Source organism: Cherax quadricarinatus, chromosome 61, assembly GCF_038502225.1.
Source record: "Cherax quadricarinatus isolate ZL_2023a chromosome 61, ASM3850222v1, whole genome shotgun sequence".
In the NCBI taxonomy this organism is placed as follows: Eukaryota; Metazoa; Arthropoda; class Malacostraca; order Decapoda; family Parastacidae; genus Cherax; species Cherax quadricarinatus.
The window spans coordinates 3202143-3222203 of record NC_091352.1 but is presented as its reverse complement, the minus strand read 5'-3'; the positions used below and the strand labels follow the sequence as shown (position 1 = coordinate 3222203).

Sequence of the window (20061 nt, the reverse complement as noted above, 5' to 3'; positions counted from 1 at the left end):
AAATGCACAAACAAGACAAAACAGCACGACGACGACACAGCATAATACAGGCATTCGAAAAACTACTACTACTATACACTCCACTTTTATGTATACTCTATATTATCTAGTAAATGGTGTACAGCATTTTATACATTACATTATTATTATAATAGTAAAGCGTTCCTTTCTTTTTGGGGTCACCTGCCTCAGTGGGAGACGACCGACGGGTTGAAAGAAGAAAATGTTTAAAAATTAAATATCACAAAAATGACTAATGCAATCCAGTAATGTCATTTGGTACCAGATGTTAATGATGATTTTTCAATGCAAACCAGAAAAAAGAGCATTAAAGCATCTCTCCAATATGATGTATGCTGAGTATACATCATGTTACTTGGGGGGGGGGGGAAGGAGGGGGAGGGCCATATCGGACAGGTGCAAATTTGCAAATTGAAGTTAACTTTATCAAGTTCAAATTAACTTTCTGGCAACAATACAATTTTTATTTCTTTCTAAGTTTTCATGGAGATTCTGTAGTTACAATAATAAGTTGCAGTGAAAAGAGCCACTATCATGCCAGACTAAAATTAATGGCTCACAGACTACTTAATACTAGAGAAATTGATCATAGTTTAAGTTGCACATCTGTTTTTATTTAAAGCAGACAGTAAGTTTACTCAAGTTATAATCTGGGGATATTACATTGGGACACAATTTGAAAGTATTTACTGTATATCAACAGTAAATCTTTAAGTTATATTACTGGAATATAATATTGAGCATTGGTGAAAGTAGTTTACAGTACGAGAATAATACATTATGGTGTAAGTGCAGGTATTTATACTACAATGTAGTATTAAGTTATGTATGAGCTTTGGGTATCTAAATTTTGAAGTGTTAAGATTTAGGTAATTGGGAGATCTTCTGGCAAATTTAAGTATCAAGTACTGAATATTTAGTTTAGGGTGAGTAGATGGTTTTTGAGAAGAGTCTTAATTTGAGGTTCAGACAGGTTTACTTTAGTATTTACTGGTAATAAATTCTAAATTTTGGGACCCTTTATGTGCACAGTTCTTACACAGTGTGATGTGGACTTGGGGTAATCAAAAAGTGACCTATGTCTTGTGTTATGGTCGTGCGTTCTGTTAACCCTTTGACTGTCGCAACCCCCAATCCTGAGGTGTCTCCTGGTGTCGCAAAATTTAAAAAAAAAAAAAAAAAAAAAAAAAAATTATTTTTTCTTATGAAATGATAGAGAATCTTTTCCCGATTGTAATGACACCAAAAAAACGAATTTTGATGGAAAACTGACGGAATTATGCTCTCGCAAAGTTAGCAACCTCGGCGATATTTACAAATCGGCGATTTTGCCCACTTTGAGCCCTATTTTCAGTTAATTCTGTTATTCCAGTCGACCAAACTCATAGCTATTTCTTTAGAACTCCATTTTTTCTATCGATAGAGTACAAGAAACTGCCCATTTACCGATTTCAACTACCCAATAATGTGGTCAGAAATTTGCAATTTGGCCATTTTCACGAAAATTAAAAAATATGACAATTTCAAAATAAGGTCCAGAATGAATAATGCAGACATTCCTGGCTCTAAAATAACAGTTACTTTGTTCATCAGTCATGTCTCTAGGCCCCTCTGATATTACTCTTGCTTTCTATTTTGAATTTTTATTCAAACAAAAAATAGAAGACTTACTATTATGCAGACTACTGCAATACTGTAATAATTGTATAAATAACATCAACCCATTCATGACTGCATATTAGAATGGCTAGTTGGACATTTATTGGACAATGACATCATTTGTTTACTTTTGAACATTGGCAAAAATCAAACATTTCCCCTACTTTGAGCTCCATTTCCAGGTTCTTTTTATAGTAAAATCAATCAAAAATCACCTCAATTTCTATAATATGTTTTCCATTCTATCAAATGAGACCAAGAAAACGAGAATACAACCATAAATACTATACGAAAATAGACCACAAAGTCAGCATTTTAATTAAAAAAAAAAAAAGGTCGGAGTTTTTTTTTTCTCATTATGCACTGCGTGCTTCAGGATTTTTTTTTATATGGTGCACACTGACCACACAGACCCATTCTCTCACATGTGGGCCTACCAGCTTTCTCCTGCTTGATTTGAAGCCGCTAGAATTTATGAGTACAGTGGACCCCCGGTATTCGATATTAATCCGTTCCCGAGAGCTCATCGAATACCGATAATATCGAAAACCGAATCAATTTTCCTCACAAGAAATAATGGAAATCAAATTAATCCGTGCAAGACACCCAAAAGTATGAAAAAAAAAAAATTTACTACATGAAATATTAAGTTTAATGCAATAGAATGATCACAATAACAATAAAATAATTGACACTTACCTTTAATGAAGATCTGGTGATGATTGATGGGATGGGAGGAGGGGAGAGGTGTTAAGTGTTTAGAAGGGGAATCCCCTTCCATTAGGACTTGAGGTAGCAAGTCCTTTTCCAGGGTTACTTCCCTTCTTTTAATGTCACTAGATCTCTGTCACACAACAAATCTGTCCATAGAGCTCTGTACCTCCCGTTCCTTTACGATTTGTCTAAAATGGGCCACAACATTGTCATTGTAATAGTCACCAGCACGGCTTGCAATAGCTGTGTTAGTGATTTTCATTCATAAAGGTTTGCAGTTCAACCCACTGTGCACACATTTCCTTAATTTTTGAAGTAGACAATGGATTCCACAACTGGCATAGGCTTCTCAGGGTTAGCCCCAAACCCTTCAAAATCTTTCTTAATTTCCATACTAATTCTCACCCTTTTTACTACAGGGTTGGCACTAGAAGCTTTCTTGGGGCCCATGGTGACTTATTTTGCAGAAACAAGCACCAAACACAGTGATAATATGGAATGTACCGAATGTATCCTTAGATGCGCGCACACTGGCTGGCTTGTAAACACTGGCACACGGGGCAGTTCTGGCCACACATGGACAGGTCTCGTACATATCGTATTGAATACCGAAGAAAATTTTTTGCGATATAATGCATCGAATACCAGATTTATCGAATACCGATGCCATCGAATACCGGGGGTCCACTGTATATGTCAAACACGGTACCTTGTAAGACGTATATGTACGTCTGCGACAGTCAAAGGGTTAAATATTGGCGGAGTATGCTGTCTGTAGTGGGAATTTATCATTATTCTGACTGCAGCCTTTTGCTAGGTTATTAGTGGTCTTATGTGATTTAATGTTGATCCCCATGCACAAATTCCATAGGCAAGATAAAGATAAATGAGTGAGTGATACAGTGCAAGGAGAGCTGATTGTGGAACATAGTACCTTATCTTTGATAGTATGCCTACTGTCTTAGAGATTTTCTTAAAAATTTGCTGTATATGGGTCTGGAATTTAAGGCTACTGTCAAAGAGGATTCCTAGGAATTTTCCCCTGTGTGTCTTGTGATGGGTGATCCGTTTAGCATTATGTTAAGTGGAACACTTGTGACTGTTTCCAAACTGAATGAAATAAGTTTTATCAGTATTGAGTGTAAAATTGTTAGTCATCATCCAGGTAGATATTTTCTGTAATTCACAATTAACAGTGTTGGCCAGTATGACTGGGTTTGGGTGAGAGAAGACTTATGTTGTGTCATCTGCAAATAATATGGGTCTGAGTAGTTGTGATGATATAAATGAGAGAGGACACTTCCCACAAGGAAGTGTCCTTGTGGGACCCCAACTATAATTGGAAGAATTAGCTCCATTTGTGTACACGTACTGGCTTCTGTTACTAAGGTATGACTTTAGGTAGTTAAGGGAGTGCCCTCTTATACGATAGTGTGCTAATTTAACGTGCAGCAAATCATGGTCGACTGTATCAAAAGCTTTACGTAAATCAATAAAGATTCCCAGTGGGACTTCTTTCTTCTCGAGGGTGGTGTATATTAGTTCTAGCATGTGTATAATAGCATCGCTTATTCTTTTATTAGTCCTGAATCCAAACTGATTCAGGAAAAATTCAGATTAAGAGAGGATATAGGAAAGCACTGGTTTGGTAATAGAGCTGTGGATGAGTGGAACAAACTCCCGAGTACTCTCATAGAAGCCAAGACATTGTGTAGTTTCAAAAATACGTTAAATACACGAGTGGGTGTGGGTGGATGCGAGTTGGACCTGACTAGCTTGTGCTACTAGGTCAGATGCCGTGCTCTTCCCGTAAGTGAACATGACCTAACCTGACTAGGTTAGGGCATTGGCTTAAGCCGGTAGGAGAATTGGACCTGCCTCGCATGGGCCAGTAGGCTTGCTGCAGTGTTCCTTCTTTCTTATTTTCTTATAAAATGCACATGCTGTACACCATATATTGTACACAGTATATATAAAAGGGCATATACCTTTGACAAAACCTAGAAAATACAAGACGAAAAGACTTTTCAGAGCCTGTCACAATGTCCTGCAATAGTTCTTGCCACTATGTAGTTTTAACAGTAATAGCAATTCTTTCATTACTTATCAAATCAAATTTTATTTCTTTATTAAGGTTACAATGTGTGTTTACATTTCATAACTTGATTGGTACAAAGAAAGCCATTATTATGCCAAGGCATTTTGGGGAGACTTAATTTAATACTTAAAGACTACTTAAGTCTAGACAGGTGAAGTGTGATAGATTACAAGTACTGAATATTTTATGCTATTATTAAGATGAGGTAGTACAATTTATGATACAAACACACAGTTTTAAGTTTGTAATAATGGCTTAATAGTTATCCTTAGTGTTCATTACTTACTGGCAAGCCCATACAGTGGTGCTGCATCAGGAATGTGGTATGTTGGAGGGATACGAGCCTTAGGAGGAATTTTCTCTGCCTTAGCTAGTAACCGCCAAGCCTCGTAGATGTTACCTTGATCATAGGAAATTTATCATAAAGCATTGTAATAGCTTAGATTTTCACTTGCTAAGTTATGAATTTGTTTGATGCTTGCATTACACTGTATATCACATATCCACAATTATGTTCAAATTTTTCAAAGGTTCACAAACAGCGTACTATGGTTTAGAAACATGCACTGTTAGTCACACCTGCATTTCTTTCTGCCCCTTTTATAATAACAGGTCGCCGACCATCTAGTCTCTTATTCTTGATGATTATGTGAATATCAAGGGTCTGCATAATCTGTGACACCTCATTTGAATCAACCATTTGGTCAGGCATCAAGTCGAACATTAGGACTAAAGGTAAAGCTCCCTGTAAAAGCATTAATGGTTAATATTATTTTGTATATTATCTTTTTTACCTTAATAGTGTACTGACAAAATAAAGATGGGCTCAAAAGATTAACTTTACTATATTTTCTCTCTCATTTGGCACTTAAGTATTTGGTTACTTATAAAAGCATTTAGTTGGAAAAATTAGAAAGTTATATCAACTATCTATTCACCTCAGTGAAGAATAACAAGAAAATACTTTTATGTTTATACTTACTACAATATTCTGTCGAGCAAGGTAAACATTATCTATGGCTCCTGAAATAGTGACGGTCGACTTCTTTAGCAGAGGTGTGGAAATGTCATTACTGTCTGGGAATGTTATCCTGTTACAAAAACAAATTTTATTTCTTGGTGAAGTATAAAAAAATGTAGTTTACAGGTAATAATTTTTTTTTTAATTAACATGTCAGCTGTCTCCCACCAAAGCTTGATGACCCAAAAAAAGAAAATTTTTCACCATCATTCACACAATCACAGTCTTTGCAAAAGTGCCCATATATGACAGCTTAGATGTCATTCTAACAGTCAACATCCTAAACCCCTCCTTTAAAGTGCAAACATTGTACTTCCCACCTCCAGGAAATATTGTTAAACATAAAAGAAAGGCACCAGGATACTGTGCATCTCAGGCAGACTAATATTAATGCTTACAGACTACTTAAGACTATCGCTAGCGCACTCAGCTCACACACTGAGGTCTGGAGTTTGAATATCTACCTGTTTATAAATTCAAGTCTCTTCTCAAAGATCACTTACTCACCCAAAACCAAATAAGTACTGAATAACTGAACCTTATAAATTGTATATCTTAAATGTTTCTCACAATTATATCACATAAATGTTAAACTTAAGACCCAATCTAACTGTTATTTTTTAAATACACTACCTAACAGAATACTCCATTCGACTGAATGTACAGCAATGCATGCAACCATATGACCTGTCTTCGTAATACTCATTTGTGCTTTATTGTTATCTGTTTACAATAATGTTTTATCACTGATTACATCATTGCTTAGTTAATCTTAAGTTAATTTTAAGCCAGCCCGTAATGCTAAGCATACAAGTGGCTTTGGCATGCTGCTCTTACCTGTATTTTTTTGTACCTCTGTATGTATGGCTGGAAAACATTAGGGATGCGTTTCCCTAAGACACCTGCTGTCCCTGTTTACTCATCAGTATAAAATATATAAAATAAGTAGTACCTGGGAAATAAGTCACTGACTTTTTTGGGTTATCCTAGGTTCTCTACACATATGCTGCAATGTATGATAATTCTATATAACTGTATTTGTGCATACCTGAATAAACTAACTTACTTAGCCAACTGGTGTGGGTCGCACCCTGGGACAAAAACTGACCTAATTTGCCTGAAATGCTTAACATAAGCGGCTTTCTATATAATAGGATGTCATTGATGTCAGCTAGGCCTGTATACCTTGTACATGTGCTTGTAGAAATAAAGATACTATTATTATTAAACAGGTATTTAGTAGTACAATTTTAAGTATGCATTATTATTAAAAAGCGAGGTAGCAAAAATAGTGCAAGTTTATGTATTAATACTTTAAACTGACCGAGTGATCTTGAGTTAATTGGAATTTCTTAAGTAGTTTCTAACTGGCTCTATGATTTCAGGCTATGGAACAATTATAAGAGATGGGGAAGAGACAGGTAGTAGTTAGACGAGTTAGTTTTGTTTGGTATAGGCGAGCTGATTTTTGTTTGGTATAGGCAAGTTGGTTTGTTTGGTACAGATGATTTGATTTTTGTTTGGTACAGATGAATTGATTTAGTTTGGTACAGATGGGTTGATTTTGTTTGGTACAGATGGGTTGATTTTGTTTGGTACAGATGGGTTGATTTTGTTTGGTACAGATGGGTTAATTTTATTTGGTACAGATGGGTTGATTTTGTTTGGTCCAGATGAGTTGGTTTTTGTTTGGTATAGGCGAGTTGATTTTGTTTGAAAGAGAATACACAATAAATTTAAGAGCTTCAAACTTCAACAATTTTATTTGAAAGATTTACCTATAAAATCTCAAGAATTACCAATTTATTAGAGGCACTTACTTTGTCGCAGTTCGCTGCATGATGCGTTTAAGAGTCTCATTGTTTCGCCCCAGAACAAAAGAGTGGTGCTGTGGAGATATTTCCACTGTCATCTGCACAGGCATTTGGTTCTGTTGACATTGTACAGATTAAATAGTATATGCAACGGTACTGTAATGGGATGCTAACCAAGCTATTATACAGTGGACCCCTCTTAACGATCACCTCCCAATGCGACCAATTATGTAAGTGTATTTATGTAAGTGCGTTTGTACGTGTATGTTTGAGGGTCTGAAATGGACTAATCTACTTCACAATATTCCTTATGGGAACAAATTCAGTCAGTACTGGCACCTGAACATACTTCTGGAATGAAAAAATATTGTTAAACGGGGGTCCACTGTATATGCACCCCCAGTGTAAAATTCAAGAAAGCACACACATTACAGTACAGTACAGGCAAGCCCTGCTTTATAGCACTTCATTTTACGGCATTTTGCTAATGCATCAGTTTTCAATTATACCCATTCTTCATTTATTCAGACTTCCTACAATAAATATATTCACCACTCACTATAAGTTAAGGACAAAAATATTTTAAGTTATGCAATATGTGTACTGTATATGCATATTTTAGGCCTAGCTATATTGTTCATTTGAAAGTGAAAAAAGGCCATGTTTCACTTTACAGCAGTAGCCTGGAACCTAACCTGCTGTATAAGTGGGACCCTCCTGTATTTCTATACAGGTATGTTTTTTAGGAAAAAAAAAATCAGTTAAGTAGAACAAAGCATCTATATCATTTCATTAAATCTATGCTTACTGCAAGTCTGTCACAATATGCCTGCAAGATGCACAGTGTTGCCTCCTTGACCCGGGCTGCATCCCATTCACTTCCCCGGACTGAACCCACAATAAGAGGCGACGTGTCATCAGTCAACTTAAGGTCCACCTATATGAAAAAATTAAGAAAACACAAAAATAGAGCAATTTAATTTTGTATAATCTGGAAATCTCCATTTATTTTATTTATGAACTTGACTGTATTGGTTAAAAACTCAAGGCAATTAATATAAACTTCAGCCTTTTTAATGTCTGTTTTATTTACAATATAATATTAAATCTAGTTGAAGTATAGTTGAGTCATCAACTAATTAAAAAAAGACAATTATAGCACAAGGAGACCTTTTACTATTACTAAGTAAAACATCTCCATATTAACACTAACATACCTGAACATTATACGTGTTCTGAACATGGAGTATAAGCATGTTGGGATCTGAAATGCTAATGAACTGGGCACTTGCTGACAAAGTGAAAGTGAAGATAAGAGGAGTCAGTTCCCTTATAGCTCCCCGTGCCTCCTCCAGCCCGGCCAGCTCCTCCCCACGGCTGTTGATCGACACCTGATTGCTCTTCCGCACTTCACTGTTCTTGTTGCCATCAGGGAAGTGGATGCTCACACCTAAAAAATAAATAAAAAAAAAATAAAAAAAAGCCACAACACTTACTATCATTCAACTCCCCCCGTGGTTGTTTTGCGATTTTTGCATAATAAGATGCACGAATAATCCACACACAAAAACTCATGACGATGTTACAGTTCAATGTGGATGATTAACTAGTTGAACCTGTGTGGAAGTTATCTGTGTATTGTTCAAGTCACAGTAAGGGCTCTGGTGGCCTGGTAGCTAAAGCTCTCACTTCACACGGCAAGGGTCTGGGTTCGATTCCCAGCCAGGGTAGTAACATTGGACGTGTTTCTTTACACTTGTTGTCTATGCTCACCCATCAGTAAAATGGGTACCTGGGTGTTAGTCGACTGGTGTGAGTCGCATCCTGGGACACTGACCTAATTTGCCTGAAATGCTCTGCATAACAAGGGGCTTTCTATATAGTAGTATGTCACTGACATCAGCTATGGTCTGTATACCTTGTACATGTACTTGTGGTAAGTAAACATATTATTATTATTATTATTATTACTAATTATTATTATTATTATTGTGCCTTTTTTTTTTTTAAAACACAAGTTTTCATGTTTATGATGATTGTTACAAAAATTAGTGATACAGTAAATTCTTACAAATGTCTTTCATAATGAGTGGACAATGTGTGTGTTTCCTATCATCTGACATGGAAATTTTCATCACATGAAAGCAATTATATACAGTAACTAAAATTAAAATTGAATATTCATTTTATGTTACAGTTACTGCAACTTAACATTGGACTTGGGTCATTAATGTGCATTTCAGACCATATTGTGAAGAATTATCAATTACTCTCACTATAAACAATTACCACTTCCCAAAACATTTTCTGCAAAAATTGAGGGCCAAACCTCGGAGAACACAGCTGACTTAATCTTATCTAGAGAGTACCAAGAAACGACTAAACTTTTTCTGTTAAGGTTAAAATCATTATGAATCATTTCAATTATACAAGGGTTAGTAAATTCATCATGGTGTCCTGTAGCTTGGTTGGTAGCACGCTCAGCTCAGACATTGTCAGTGGTTTGATCCCCAGTAGAGGTAGAAATGGTGGGCAGGTTTCCTTAAGACACCTATTGTCCCTGTTCATTTAGCAGCATATAGGTACCTGGATGTTAGCCGACTGGTGTGGGTTGCATCCTGGGGAAAATATTAACCTAAGTTGCCAAAAATGCTCTGCATAACAAGGAGCTTTCTATATAGTATGTCACTGATGTCAGCTAGGCTTGTATAGGTTGTATCGTGTTTGTGTAGAAATGAGTATCATCATCAAGGATTTGATTTCTTTGCATAGTTTACAATGTGTAATTACAATTTTTATTTGCTAAGTACAAAGAAAGCCACTATCATGCCGAGGCATTTCGGGCAGACTAAACCTAATGCTTAACAAACTACTTAATACTAGGCATATTATATCATCATTAATCATCATCATCGACTGGACAATTTGACACCTGCTAGTAGGAGAAAGCCTGAAGGGGAATTTTCAATATAGAACCAATGTAAACTGAGTTCTATGTGACTGATGGTTTCAAATTAAGCATGAGAGGATTATTCCTCAAGTTATTTAAGATCCAAAACATGTAGGATAATACAAATCCTCATAACTTCAAGAAGTTCAATTTGACACACAGCGAAGAGGCAGCAACTCTAAGTTTGTCAAACTGCTAGATGGGCAACTGGAAATTGATCAAAGTGAAAAGTTTGTGGAACAGTTTCCGTATCAAAACTGTCATAACCAAGATGGCTGCAGTTCGAAGTTTATGTAGAAAATCATAGGCAAAATGTGGTCATTTACTTCTGATGTACCCTAAAGACACTCGACATAGTGGCAAGTTAATACCAGAAGTGAATAGGAAAATGTTAGATAATTTTACTGCATACTGTACAAAAGATGCACTGCAATTACATTATGAAATAAACTGTTTGTTCTCAGATTAACATATATGCCCAACTTCACATACCAAAATCTCTTCGCATTACTAAATACAATCAAATTTAATTACAATAAAAAAATCAGTAAAGTTCTATATTCAGGATCACAAATTCTCAGAAAAGCATCCTGTTTTACTTTCACATTACTGTACTGTATTCATTAATAACTTAGACAAGTACATATTTTCATTTAGCATGCTCTAAGGTACCTGTTCGCTTAACAACCGGTTGAATGGTGTTTCCTCCTTTACCAATGATGTGAGAATGGTGTGTCCATGACACGTCCAGCTTCATCGTCACTTTGTTGTGAGGTTCCAACTCTTGCCTCACCATCATACCAGCAGCTTGTACTGCATCTGGCAAACCCACAACTCTGACATGTGGATCTGCACCAAGTAAACATAATTGAAATACCATGAGAGTACTAAATTCACTAGTTAATTGTGACTAATGAGTGTCACCACTAACCTATGGATTATGGATTAGCAGAACAATTATTTCTTAATGTATGCTCTCCAAGACACAAAAATATGATCATGTTGAAAATCGTTAAAATTTTTAGTATACACTTCATTTTCAAGTTCAGTCATGCTAAAAATATTTTACCCTAGTGAATACTAACTGTATGGCTATTTTTAAATATTATCACAGCTTTGGAATAAAGTCATACCTTGCTTTACATCGGCCTATATCGATTAGATTTTGCCACCGAAGTGGCTAGTTTATTGTGCACCCTATATCCATCCTGTGGACGGTAGCACAAGAGCATATGGATACACAAAAGGCCTAGGAACTAGGCCCCAAAAGGGTTAACAGGTGTACATATGGATTTATATCTACACATGTGCAGTTCATTTATCTGTTGCAAGCAAATTTAGGAAATTTCCTTAGTATATCTGGTATCTTATTTTCATTAATAAGATATCTTGACATGTCACATAGGTTATTATACTGTCTACCTCTATTCCTCAATAAGTGGACAATTAAGCACAGTGTTCAAGACAGTGACCATATGCCTGATCATGTAATTTGTATTTAGTTTGATCATCATCTGTGTGTCTCCCAAAACTGCCAGAAGTACTTGTAACCAAGCCTAAGCCTGGCCACTACAACATCAGTCAGTACTTGTAACCAAGCCTAAGCCTGGCCACTATAACATCAGTCAGTGTTCACATTGCAAGTTGCTCCATAAACATACTTATCTACGTTCATGTTATCATAGTGGGTTATAGATCTACTCAGGCTTCTAACTGCATTCCTATAACAATCATTTTCATTATTTACTTCTCTCCTAATATTATTCCTAATACTAGACACAGATATACCAAAGTTATATTCTACATTCTCCTTCTGGGTACTCTTCTTGGCTAACATATCAACTTTATTATGAAGGAGTAATTCAATGTGTGATGGGATCCATAGCAATTGTACATTAATTCCTTTGTCCCTGGTTTTTTGAGTATCTATACCTGGCTTCTCCAATGAGCATGTTGTTGGAGTCATATCAAATTTGCCTTTATGCCACTTTTCTAGAGTAATTTCAGTTCGGCGTACATCATGTCCAACTTTGTCACTCAGCAATGTCATGATTTTTTAATTGTGTTCATTATTCTTTAAAAAATATGACTAAAATGTGTTCTTAGTGTTCTTTAAGGTTTAGCAATACATAGTTATATTCTTTTGTGAGTTATTTATGCTAGTTTTATGGTGTTTGTCATCATTTTAAGGCATTTTGTTCAGTTTATGTCAAAAACCGGTTTACATCAAGGCTCTTGGAACCAATAAATGACATATGGCAGGGTATGACTTTACATCATTTCAAGGTGTTCCTTATTAGCATTTTATCATCCCAGCTAATATCTCATCACAAGTTTAGTAGTGCCTCCTTAAGATCTTAATGTTTCAAATTCATTGATACATTGCATTTTTTTTTAAAGTGTACTGCTAGTTAATCCCACTTTACTCAACAAATGCTATTACAAAATGCTGGAGAAAGCTGCTAAAATAATTATTTTACTGAAATACCTAAGGACCCCAATGAAAATGAGTCACTGACTTTTTTGGGGTATTTTTTTTACACATATGCTATGTATGATAATTATGTAATTGTATGTGTGTTTACCTGAATAAACTTACTTATGTACTTGCCATATTAAATGGAATAAAATAGGTCAAATTAAAATTACTGACTCTAGGTGCCTTAAGTCATTTAAGGATAGAGATGTGTTTCTCCAGTTTGGTTCAATCTGGAGAAATGGGAGTCAAGTCCTGGGTCAGAGAAAAGGTATGGGAAGTCTTAACATTTACTATTTATCATCTTTGTATTAATGTTGGTAGAATTACTGACAATATGTTAGATAAAAGGACACAAGCGCAACTAATGTGACACTGTGGCAACGTTATGCTCTCCAGGAGCTTTATCAAGCCATATATATCAAGCCATAATGGCTTGATAAAGCTCCTGGAGAGCAAAACGTTGCCACAATGTCACATTAGTTGTGCTTGTGTCCTTTTACTTATCATCTTTAATGTTACAAGGATTTAGAAACAAACTGTAAAACAAAGAAGTTGGCTCCCTCACCAGTCTAAGGTAAGAGCTGCAAGACTAACATCTCTTCCAATGAGGCACATGGAGGACACTGTAAATACACATTCAAAATACCTGTATAGAGCTAGAGGGATGATTTAAACCTACCCAACTCAAGAGGTCCTATGTGACAAGAGGTAACATCGAGTTCACTGAACCGCCAGAGAACTCCAATGGAGACCTTTCAAAATTCTCAAGTACAGTAAGCCCTATACCTGGAGAGGGTTTCATCGACAGGTTCTTCGAAACTGTGAATTTATGCGAACCAATTAGTATTGTATACTTCACAAATTTTTATTTTACAATAATTTGTATTTTTTTTTTTTTTTTTTTTTTTTATCACACTGGCTGATTCCCACCAAGGCAGGGTGGCCCGAAAAAGAAAAACTTTCACCATCATTCACTCCATCACTGTCTTGCCAGAAGGGTGCTTTACACTACAAATTTTAAACTGCAACATTAACACCCATCCTTCAGAGTGCAGGCACTGTACTTCCCATCTCCAGGACTCAAGTCCGGCCTGCCGGTTTCCCTGAACCCCTTCATAAATGTTACTTTGCTCAGAGAGCTTAGAGAACACTTATCATCTGTTGACTGGGGTAACGAAGAGAGCTATCAATATGACAGTTTTCTGAACACTATACATGCTTCTCAAAGAGCGTTTATCCCATATAAAGAAATTAGATCAAATAGAAATGACCCAAAATGGATGAATAATAGGCTCAAATATCTACTAGGGCATAAGAAAGGAATTTATAGGCGTATCAAAAGAGGTGAGGGTCATCTTATGAATCAGTATATTGACATTAAGAGGGACATTAAAAAGGGGATAAGAAAAGCTAAAAGGGACTATGAAATTAAAGTTGCTAGGGATTCTAAAACTAACCCAAAAAGTTTTTTCCAGGTCTATAGAACAAAAGTTAAAGATAAGATAGGTCCCCTTAAAAATAACTATGGGCACCTTACTGACAAAGAGAATGAAATGTGCTTGATTTTAAATAATTATTTTCTCTCAGTTTTTACACAGGAAGACACTAACAATATTCCAGTAATTAATTTTTACAGTGGGCTAAAAGAAGATAAATTATGTAACATCACAGTAACTAGTGAGATGGTTGTGAAACAGATAGACAGACTGAAGCAAAATAAGTCGCCGGGTCCTGATGAGGTTTTTTCAAGGGTTCTTAAGGAATGCAAAATGGAACTCTGTGAACCATTAACTAGTATTTTTAAGTTATCTCTTCAAACAGGTGTAGTGTCTGATATGTGGAAGATGGCTAATGTAACTCCTATTTTTAAAACAGGGGACAAGTCGTTACCGTCAAATTACCGCCCAATAAGCCTGACCTCAATTGTAGGCAAATTACTAGTCAATTATAGCTGAGATTATAAGAAGCCATCTCGATAAGCATAGCTTGATTAATGATACTCAGCATGGATTCACAAGAGGCCGGTCTTGTCTAACTAATTTATTAACTTTCTTCAGTAAAGCTTTTGAGGCTGTTGACCACAATAAAGAATTTGATATTATTTACTTAGATTTTAGTAAGGCTTTTGATAGAGTTCCGCACCATAGACTGTTAAAGAAAGTGGCAGCTCATGGCATTGGGGGAAAAGTGCTCTCGTGGATCGAGTCATGGCTCACTGACAGGAAGCAGAGAGTGTCCATAAATGGGGTTAAATCCGAGTGGGGATCTGTAACAAGTGGTGTTCCACAGGGATCAGTCTTGGGCCCGTTGTTGTTTATAATATATATCAATGATCTTGAGGGAATTACTAGTGATATGAGCAAATTCGCCGATGACACAAAGATAGGTAGGATAATTGATTCAAACGTAGATGTTATGGAACTTCAGGAGGATTTAAACAAACTCTATTCTTGGTCAGAAAAGTGGCAGATGCAGTTCAATGTAGATAAATGCAAGGTTCTGAAGCTTGGGAGTGCCCATAACCCTAGTACTTATAAGTTAAATGATGTAGAACTTAGCCATACAGATTGCGAAAAGGACTTGGGGGTTATGGTGAGCAGCAACCTTAAACCAAGACAGCAATGCCTAAGCGTACGTAATAAGGCAAACAGATTACTGGGATTTATATCAAGAAGTGTAAGCAACAGAAGTCCAGAGGTCATACTGCAGCTTTATACATCATTAGTAAGGCCTCACCTAGATTATGCAGCTCAGTTCTGGTCTCCGTATTACAAAATGGACATAAATTCGTTAGAAAACATTCAGCGTAGGATGACTAAATTAATACATAGCATTAGAAATCTTCCTTATGAAGAAAGATTGAAGACTCTTAAGTTACATTCACTTGTTAGACGAAGAATGAGGGGAGACCTGATCGAAGTGTATAAGTGGAAGATAGGTATTAATAAAGGGGATATTAATAGGGTCTTGAGGATGTCTCTCCAAGAGAGAACCCGCAGTAATGGATTTAAATTAGATAAGTTTAGATTTAGAAAGGACATAGGAAAGTATTGGTTTGGAAATAGGGTAGTTGATGAGTGGAACAGTCTACCTAGTTGGGTTATTGAGGCTGGGACTTTGGGTAGTTTCAAATCTAGGTTGGATAAGTACACGAGTGGGAGGGGTTGGATTTGAGTGGGACTTTCACATCAGAGCTTATTTCTTGGGTGGCATTGAAAATTGGGTTGGGCAAATGTTTTGTTAGTGGGATGAATTGTAAAGGACCTGCCTAGTATGGGCCAGCAGGCCTCCTGCAGTGTTCCTCCTTTCTTATGTTCACACTCCAACAGCACTTCAAGTATTAAAAACCATTTGTCTCCATTCACTCCTATCAAACAAGCTCAAGCATGCCTGCTGGAAGTCCAAGCCCCTCGCACACAAAACCTCCTTTACCCCCTCCCTCCAACCTTTCCTAGGCCGACCCCTACCCCGCCTTCCTTCCACTACAGACTGATACACTCTTGAAGTTATTCTGTTTCACTCCATTCTCTCTACATGTCCGAACCACCTCAACAACCCTTCCTCAGCCCTCTGGACAACAGTTTTGGTAATCCCGCACCTCCTCCTAACTTCCAAACTACGAATTCTTTGCATTATATTCACACCACACATTGCTCTCAGACATGACATCTCCACTGCCTCCAGCCTTCTCCTCACTGCAACATTCAATTTTTTCTCATCAACGCTATAACGAAACTATTTTATTCAATGACCTGCTGTATGAATAACGTATAAACCACCTACCCAAAATCAATCTTAGCAAACTGAAAATACTGTAGCTCAAAATTCACAGAGAAAAACACTCGAGAGCAATTTCCATGGCATGGGCTGCCTTTCCACCAAAGGAACTAGATTACCCTTATATTCATATGAAAGTGCTAGGCCAATAAGGTTTATTCAGCAACAAACAATGGAGAAAAAGACAGAAAAAGAGACGGTGGCAGAGGCACCACAGGTGTAGTAATATGTAATATACATGTATATATGTAGTAGTTCTCCATGGGGAAGTGGAACAGAATCTTCTTCTGTAAGCCATGCATGTCGTAAGAGGTGACTAAAATGCCGGGAGCAAGGTTCTGGTAACCCCTTCTCCTGTATACATTACTATAGTTAAAAAGAGAAACTTTTTTTCTTTTTCTTTTCGGGCTACCCTGCTTCAGTGGGATAGAACCGGTTTGTTGAAAGAAAGATATGTATAGTAGTATATAATATGTGCATGTAGTAATATATGTGTATACATAAACATTTTTTTTATCAAGTCGGCTGTCTCCCACCGAGGCAGGGCGACCGAAAAAGAAAGAAAATCCCCAAAAAGAAAATACTTTCATCATCATTCAACACTTTCACCTCACTCACACAATCATTTTTTTGCAGAGGTGCTCAGAACACAACAGTTTAGAAGCATATACGTATAAAGAAACACAACATATCCCTCCAAACTGCTAATATCCCGAAACCCCTCCTTTAGAGTGCAGGCATTGTACTTCCCATTTCCAGGACCCAAGTCCTGCTATATAAAAATAACCGGTTTCCCTGAATCCCTTCACTAAATATTACCCTGCTCACACTCCAACAGATCGTCAGGTCCCAAACACCATTCGTCTCCATTTACTCCTATCGAACACGCTCATGCATGCCTGCTGCAAGTCCAAGACCCTCGCGCACAAAACCTCCCTTACCCCTTCCTTCCAACCTTTTTGAGGATGACCCCTACCCCGCCTTCTTTCCCCTACAGATTTAAATGCTCTCCATGTCATTCTACTTTGATCCATTCTCTCTAAATGACCAAACCACCTCAACAACCCCTCTTCAGCCCTCTGACTAATACTTTTATTAACTCCACACCTTCTCCTAATTTCCACACCCCAAATTTTCTGTATATTTACACCACTCATTGCCCTTAGACAGGACATCTCCACTCCCTCCAACCACCTCCTCACTGCTGCATTCACAACCCAAGCTTCACACCCATATACGAGTGTTGGTACTACTATACTTTCATACATTCCCTTCTTTGCCTCCATAGATAACGTTTTTTGTCTCCACATATACCTCAACGCACCACTCGCCTTTTTTCCCCTCATCAATTCTATGAATAACCTCATCCTTCATAAATCCATCTGCCGACTACATATCTGAAAACATTCACTTCTTCCATACTTCTCCTCCCCAATCTGATATCCAATTTTTCTTTATCTAAATCATTTGATACCCCTCATATCCTTATTCTTTTATATGTTCCCTTTCAACTTTCTACCTTTACACACACTCCTAAACTCATCCACTAAACTTTGCAATTTTTCTTGAGAATCTCCCATAAGCACAGCATCATCAGCAAAAAGCAACTGTGTTAATTCCCATTTTGTATTTGATTCCCCATAATTTAATCCCACCCCTCCCCCAAACTCCCTAGCATTTACAGTGGACCCTCGCCTAACGAACGCATTGCATAACGTTAAATCCGCCTAGCGATACATTTTAACGCAAAATTTTTGCCTCAGCTAGCGCTAAAATCTCGCTCAACGCGATTCGTTCGAGATGCGTCCATGTGCAGCCTGAGCCCGCCTCACTTGTTCCGTGGGTGCCAGTGTTTACAAGCCAGCCACCGCGGTCGCTTCCCAGCATACAATCGGAACATTTCATATCATCACAGCCTTTTTAGTGATTGCACCTGCAAAATAAGTCTCCATGGGCCCCAAGAAAGCTTCTAGTGCCAACCCTACAGCAAAAAGAGTGAGAATTACTATGGATATGAAGAAAGAGATCATTGCTAAGTATGAAAGTGGAATGCGTGTCTCCGAGCTGGCCAGGTTGTACACAAAACCCCAATCAACCATCGTTATTATTGTGGCCAAGAAAACGGCAATCAAGGAAGCTGTTCTTGCCAAAGGTGCAACTTTGTTTTCGAAACAGAGATCGCAAGTGATAGAAGATGTTGAGAGACTGTTATTGGTGTGGATAAACGAAAAACAGATAGCAGGAGATAGCATCTCTCAAGCGATCATATGTGAAAAGTCTAGGAAGTTGCATGATGATTTAATTAGAAAAATGCCTGCAACTAGTGATGATGCGAATGCATTTAAGGCCAGCAAAGGTTGGTTTGAGAGATTTAAGAATCGTAGTGGCATACATAGTGTGATAAGGCATGGTGAGGCTGCCAGTTCGGACCACAAAGCGGCTGAAAAATATGTGCATGAATTCAAGGAGTACATAGACAGTGAAGGACTGAAACCTGAACAAGTGTTTAATTGTGACAAAACAGGCCTGTTTTGGAAGAAAATGCCAAGCAGGACCTACATTACTCAGGAAGAAAAGGCACTCCCAGGACATAAGCCTATGAAAGACAGGCTTACTCTGTTGATGTGTGCCAATGCTAGTGGTAATTGCAAAGTGAAGCCTTTATTGGTTTATCACTCAAACTCCCAGTGTGTTCAGGAAAAACAATGTCCTCAAGGCTAATTTGTGTGTGCTGTGGAGGGCAAACAGTAAGGCATGGGTCATTAGGGACTTTTTCTACGACTGGTTACACCATGCATTTGCCCCCACTGTGAAAAATTACCTAATTGAAAAGAAATTAGACCTTAAGTGCCTCCTGATATTAGACAATGCTCCTGGTCATCCTTCAGACGTGACAGAGCCACTTTCTGCGGAAATGAGCTTCATTAAGGTCAAGTTTTTGCCTCCTAATACCACTCCTCTCCTGCAGCCCATGGACTAGCAGGTCATTTCCAATTTCAAGAAACTGTACACAAAAGCTACATTTGAAAGGTGCTTTGTAGTGACCTCAAACTCAATTGACTCTAAGAGAGTTTTGGAGAGATCACTTCAGCATCCTCAATTGTGTAAACATTATAGGTATGGCTTGGGAGGAAGTGACTAAGAGGACCTTGAACTCGGTGGCCTGGTGGATAAAGCTCCCGCTTCACACACGGAGGGCCCGGGTTCGATTCCCGGCGGGTGGAAACATTTCGACACGTTTCCTTACACCTGTTGTCCTGTTCACCTAGCAGCAAATAGGTACCTGGGTGTTAGTCGACTGGTGTGGGTCGCATCCTGGGGGACAAGATTAAGGACCCCAATGGAAATAAGTTAGACAGTCTTCGATGACGCACTGACTTTCTTGGGTTATCCTGGGTGGCTAACCCTCCGGGGTTAAAAATCCGAACGAAATCTTATCTTGGAAGAAACTGTGGCCAGAATGTGTAGACAAAAGGGATTTTGAAGGGTTTGAGGCTAACCCTGGGAATCCTATGCCAGTTGAGGAAT

The 20061-nt window shown here is 37.6% G+C and overlaps 1 protein-coding gene across 13 annotated transcripts in view; it reads right to left on the bottom strand.

Moving 5' to 3' along the window:
• Positions 1 to 20061, bottom strand: part of BicC (protein bicaudal C) — a 133762-nt gene that overhangs the window by 29563 nt on the left and 84138 nt on the right. For 11 of the 13 annotated variants that reach the window (XM_070098140.1, XM_070098142.1, XM_070098141.1 and 8 more), the window contains 7 exons: positions 10950 to 11126; positions 8545 to 8777; positions 8136 to 8264; positions 7334 to 7443; positions 5475 to 5583; positions 5072 to 5237; positions 4779 to 4892 (listed from right to left, as the gene is read on the bottom strand). In XM_070098140.1, the coding sequence (XP_069954241.1) occupies positions 4779 to 4892; positions 5072 to 5237; positions 5475 to 5583; positions 7334 to 7443; positions 8136 to 8264; positions 8545 to 8777; positions 10950 to 11126 (1038 nt within the window). The remainder of the gene's footprint in view (positions 1 to 4778; positions 4893 to 5071; positions 5238 to 5474; positions 5584 to 7333; positions 7444 to 8135; positions 8265 to 8544; positions 8778 to 10949; positions 11127 to 20061) is intronic. The other 2 variants (XM_070098144.1, XM_070098152.1) reach the window with 1 other exon arrangement.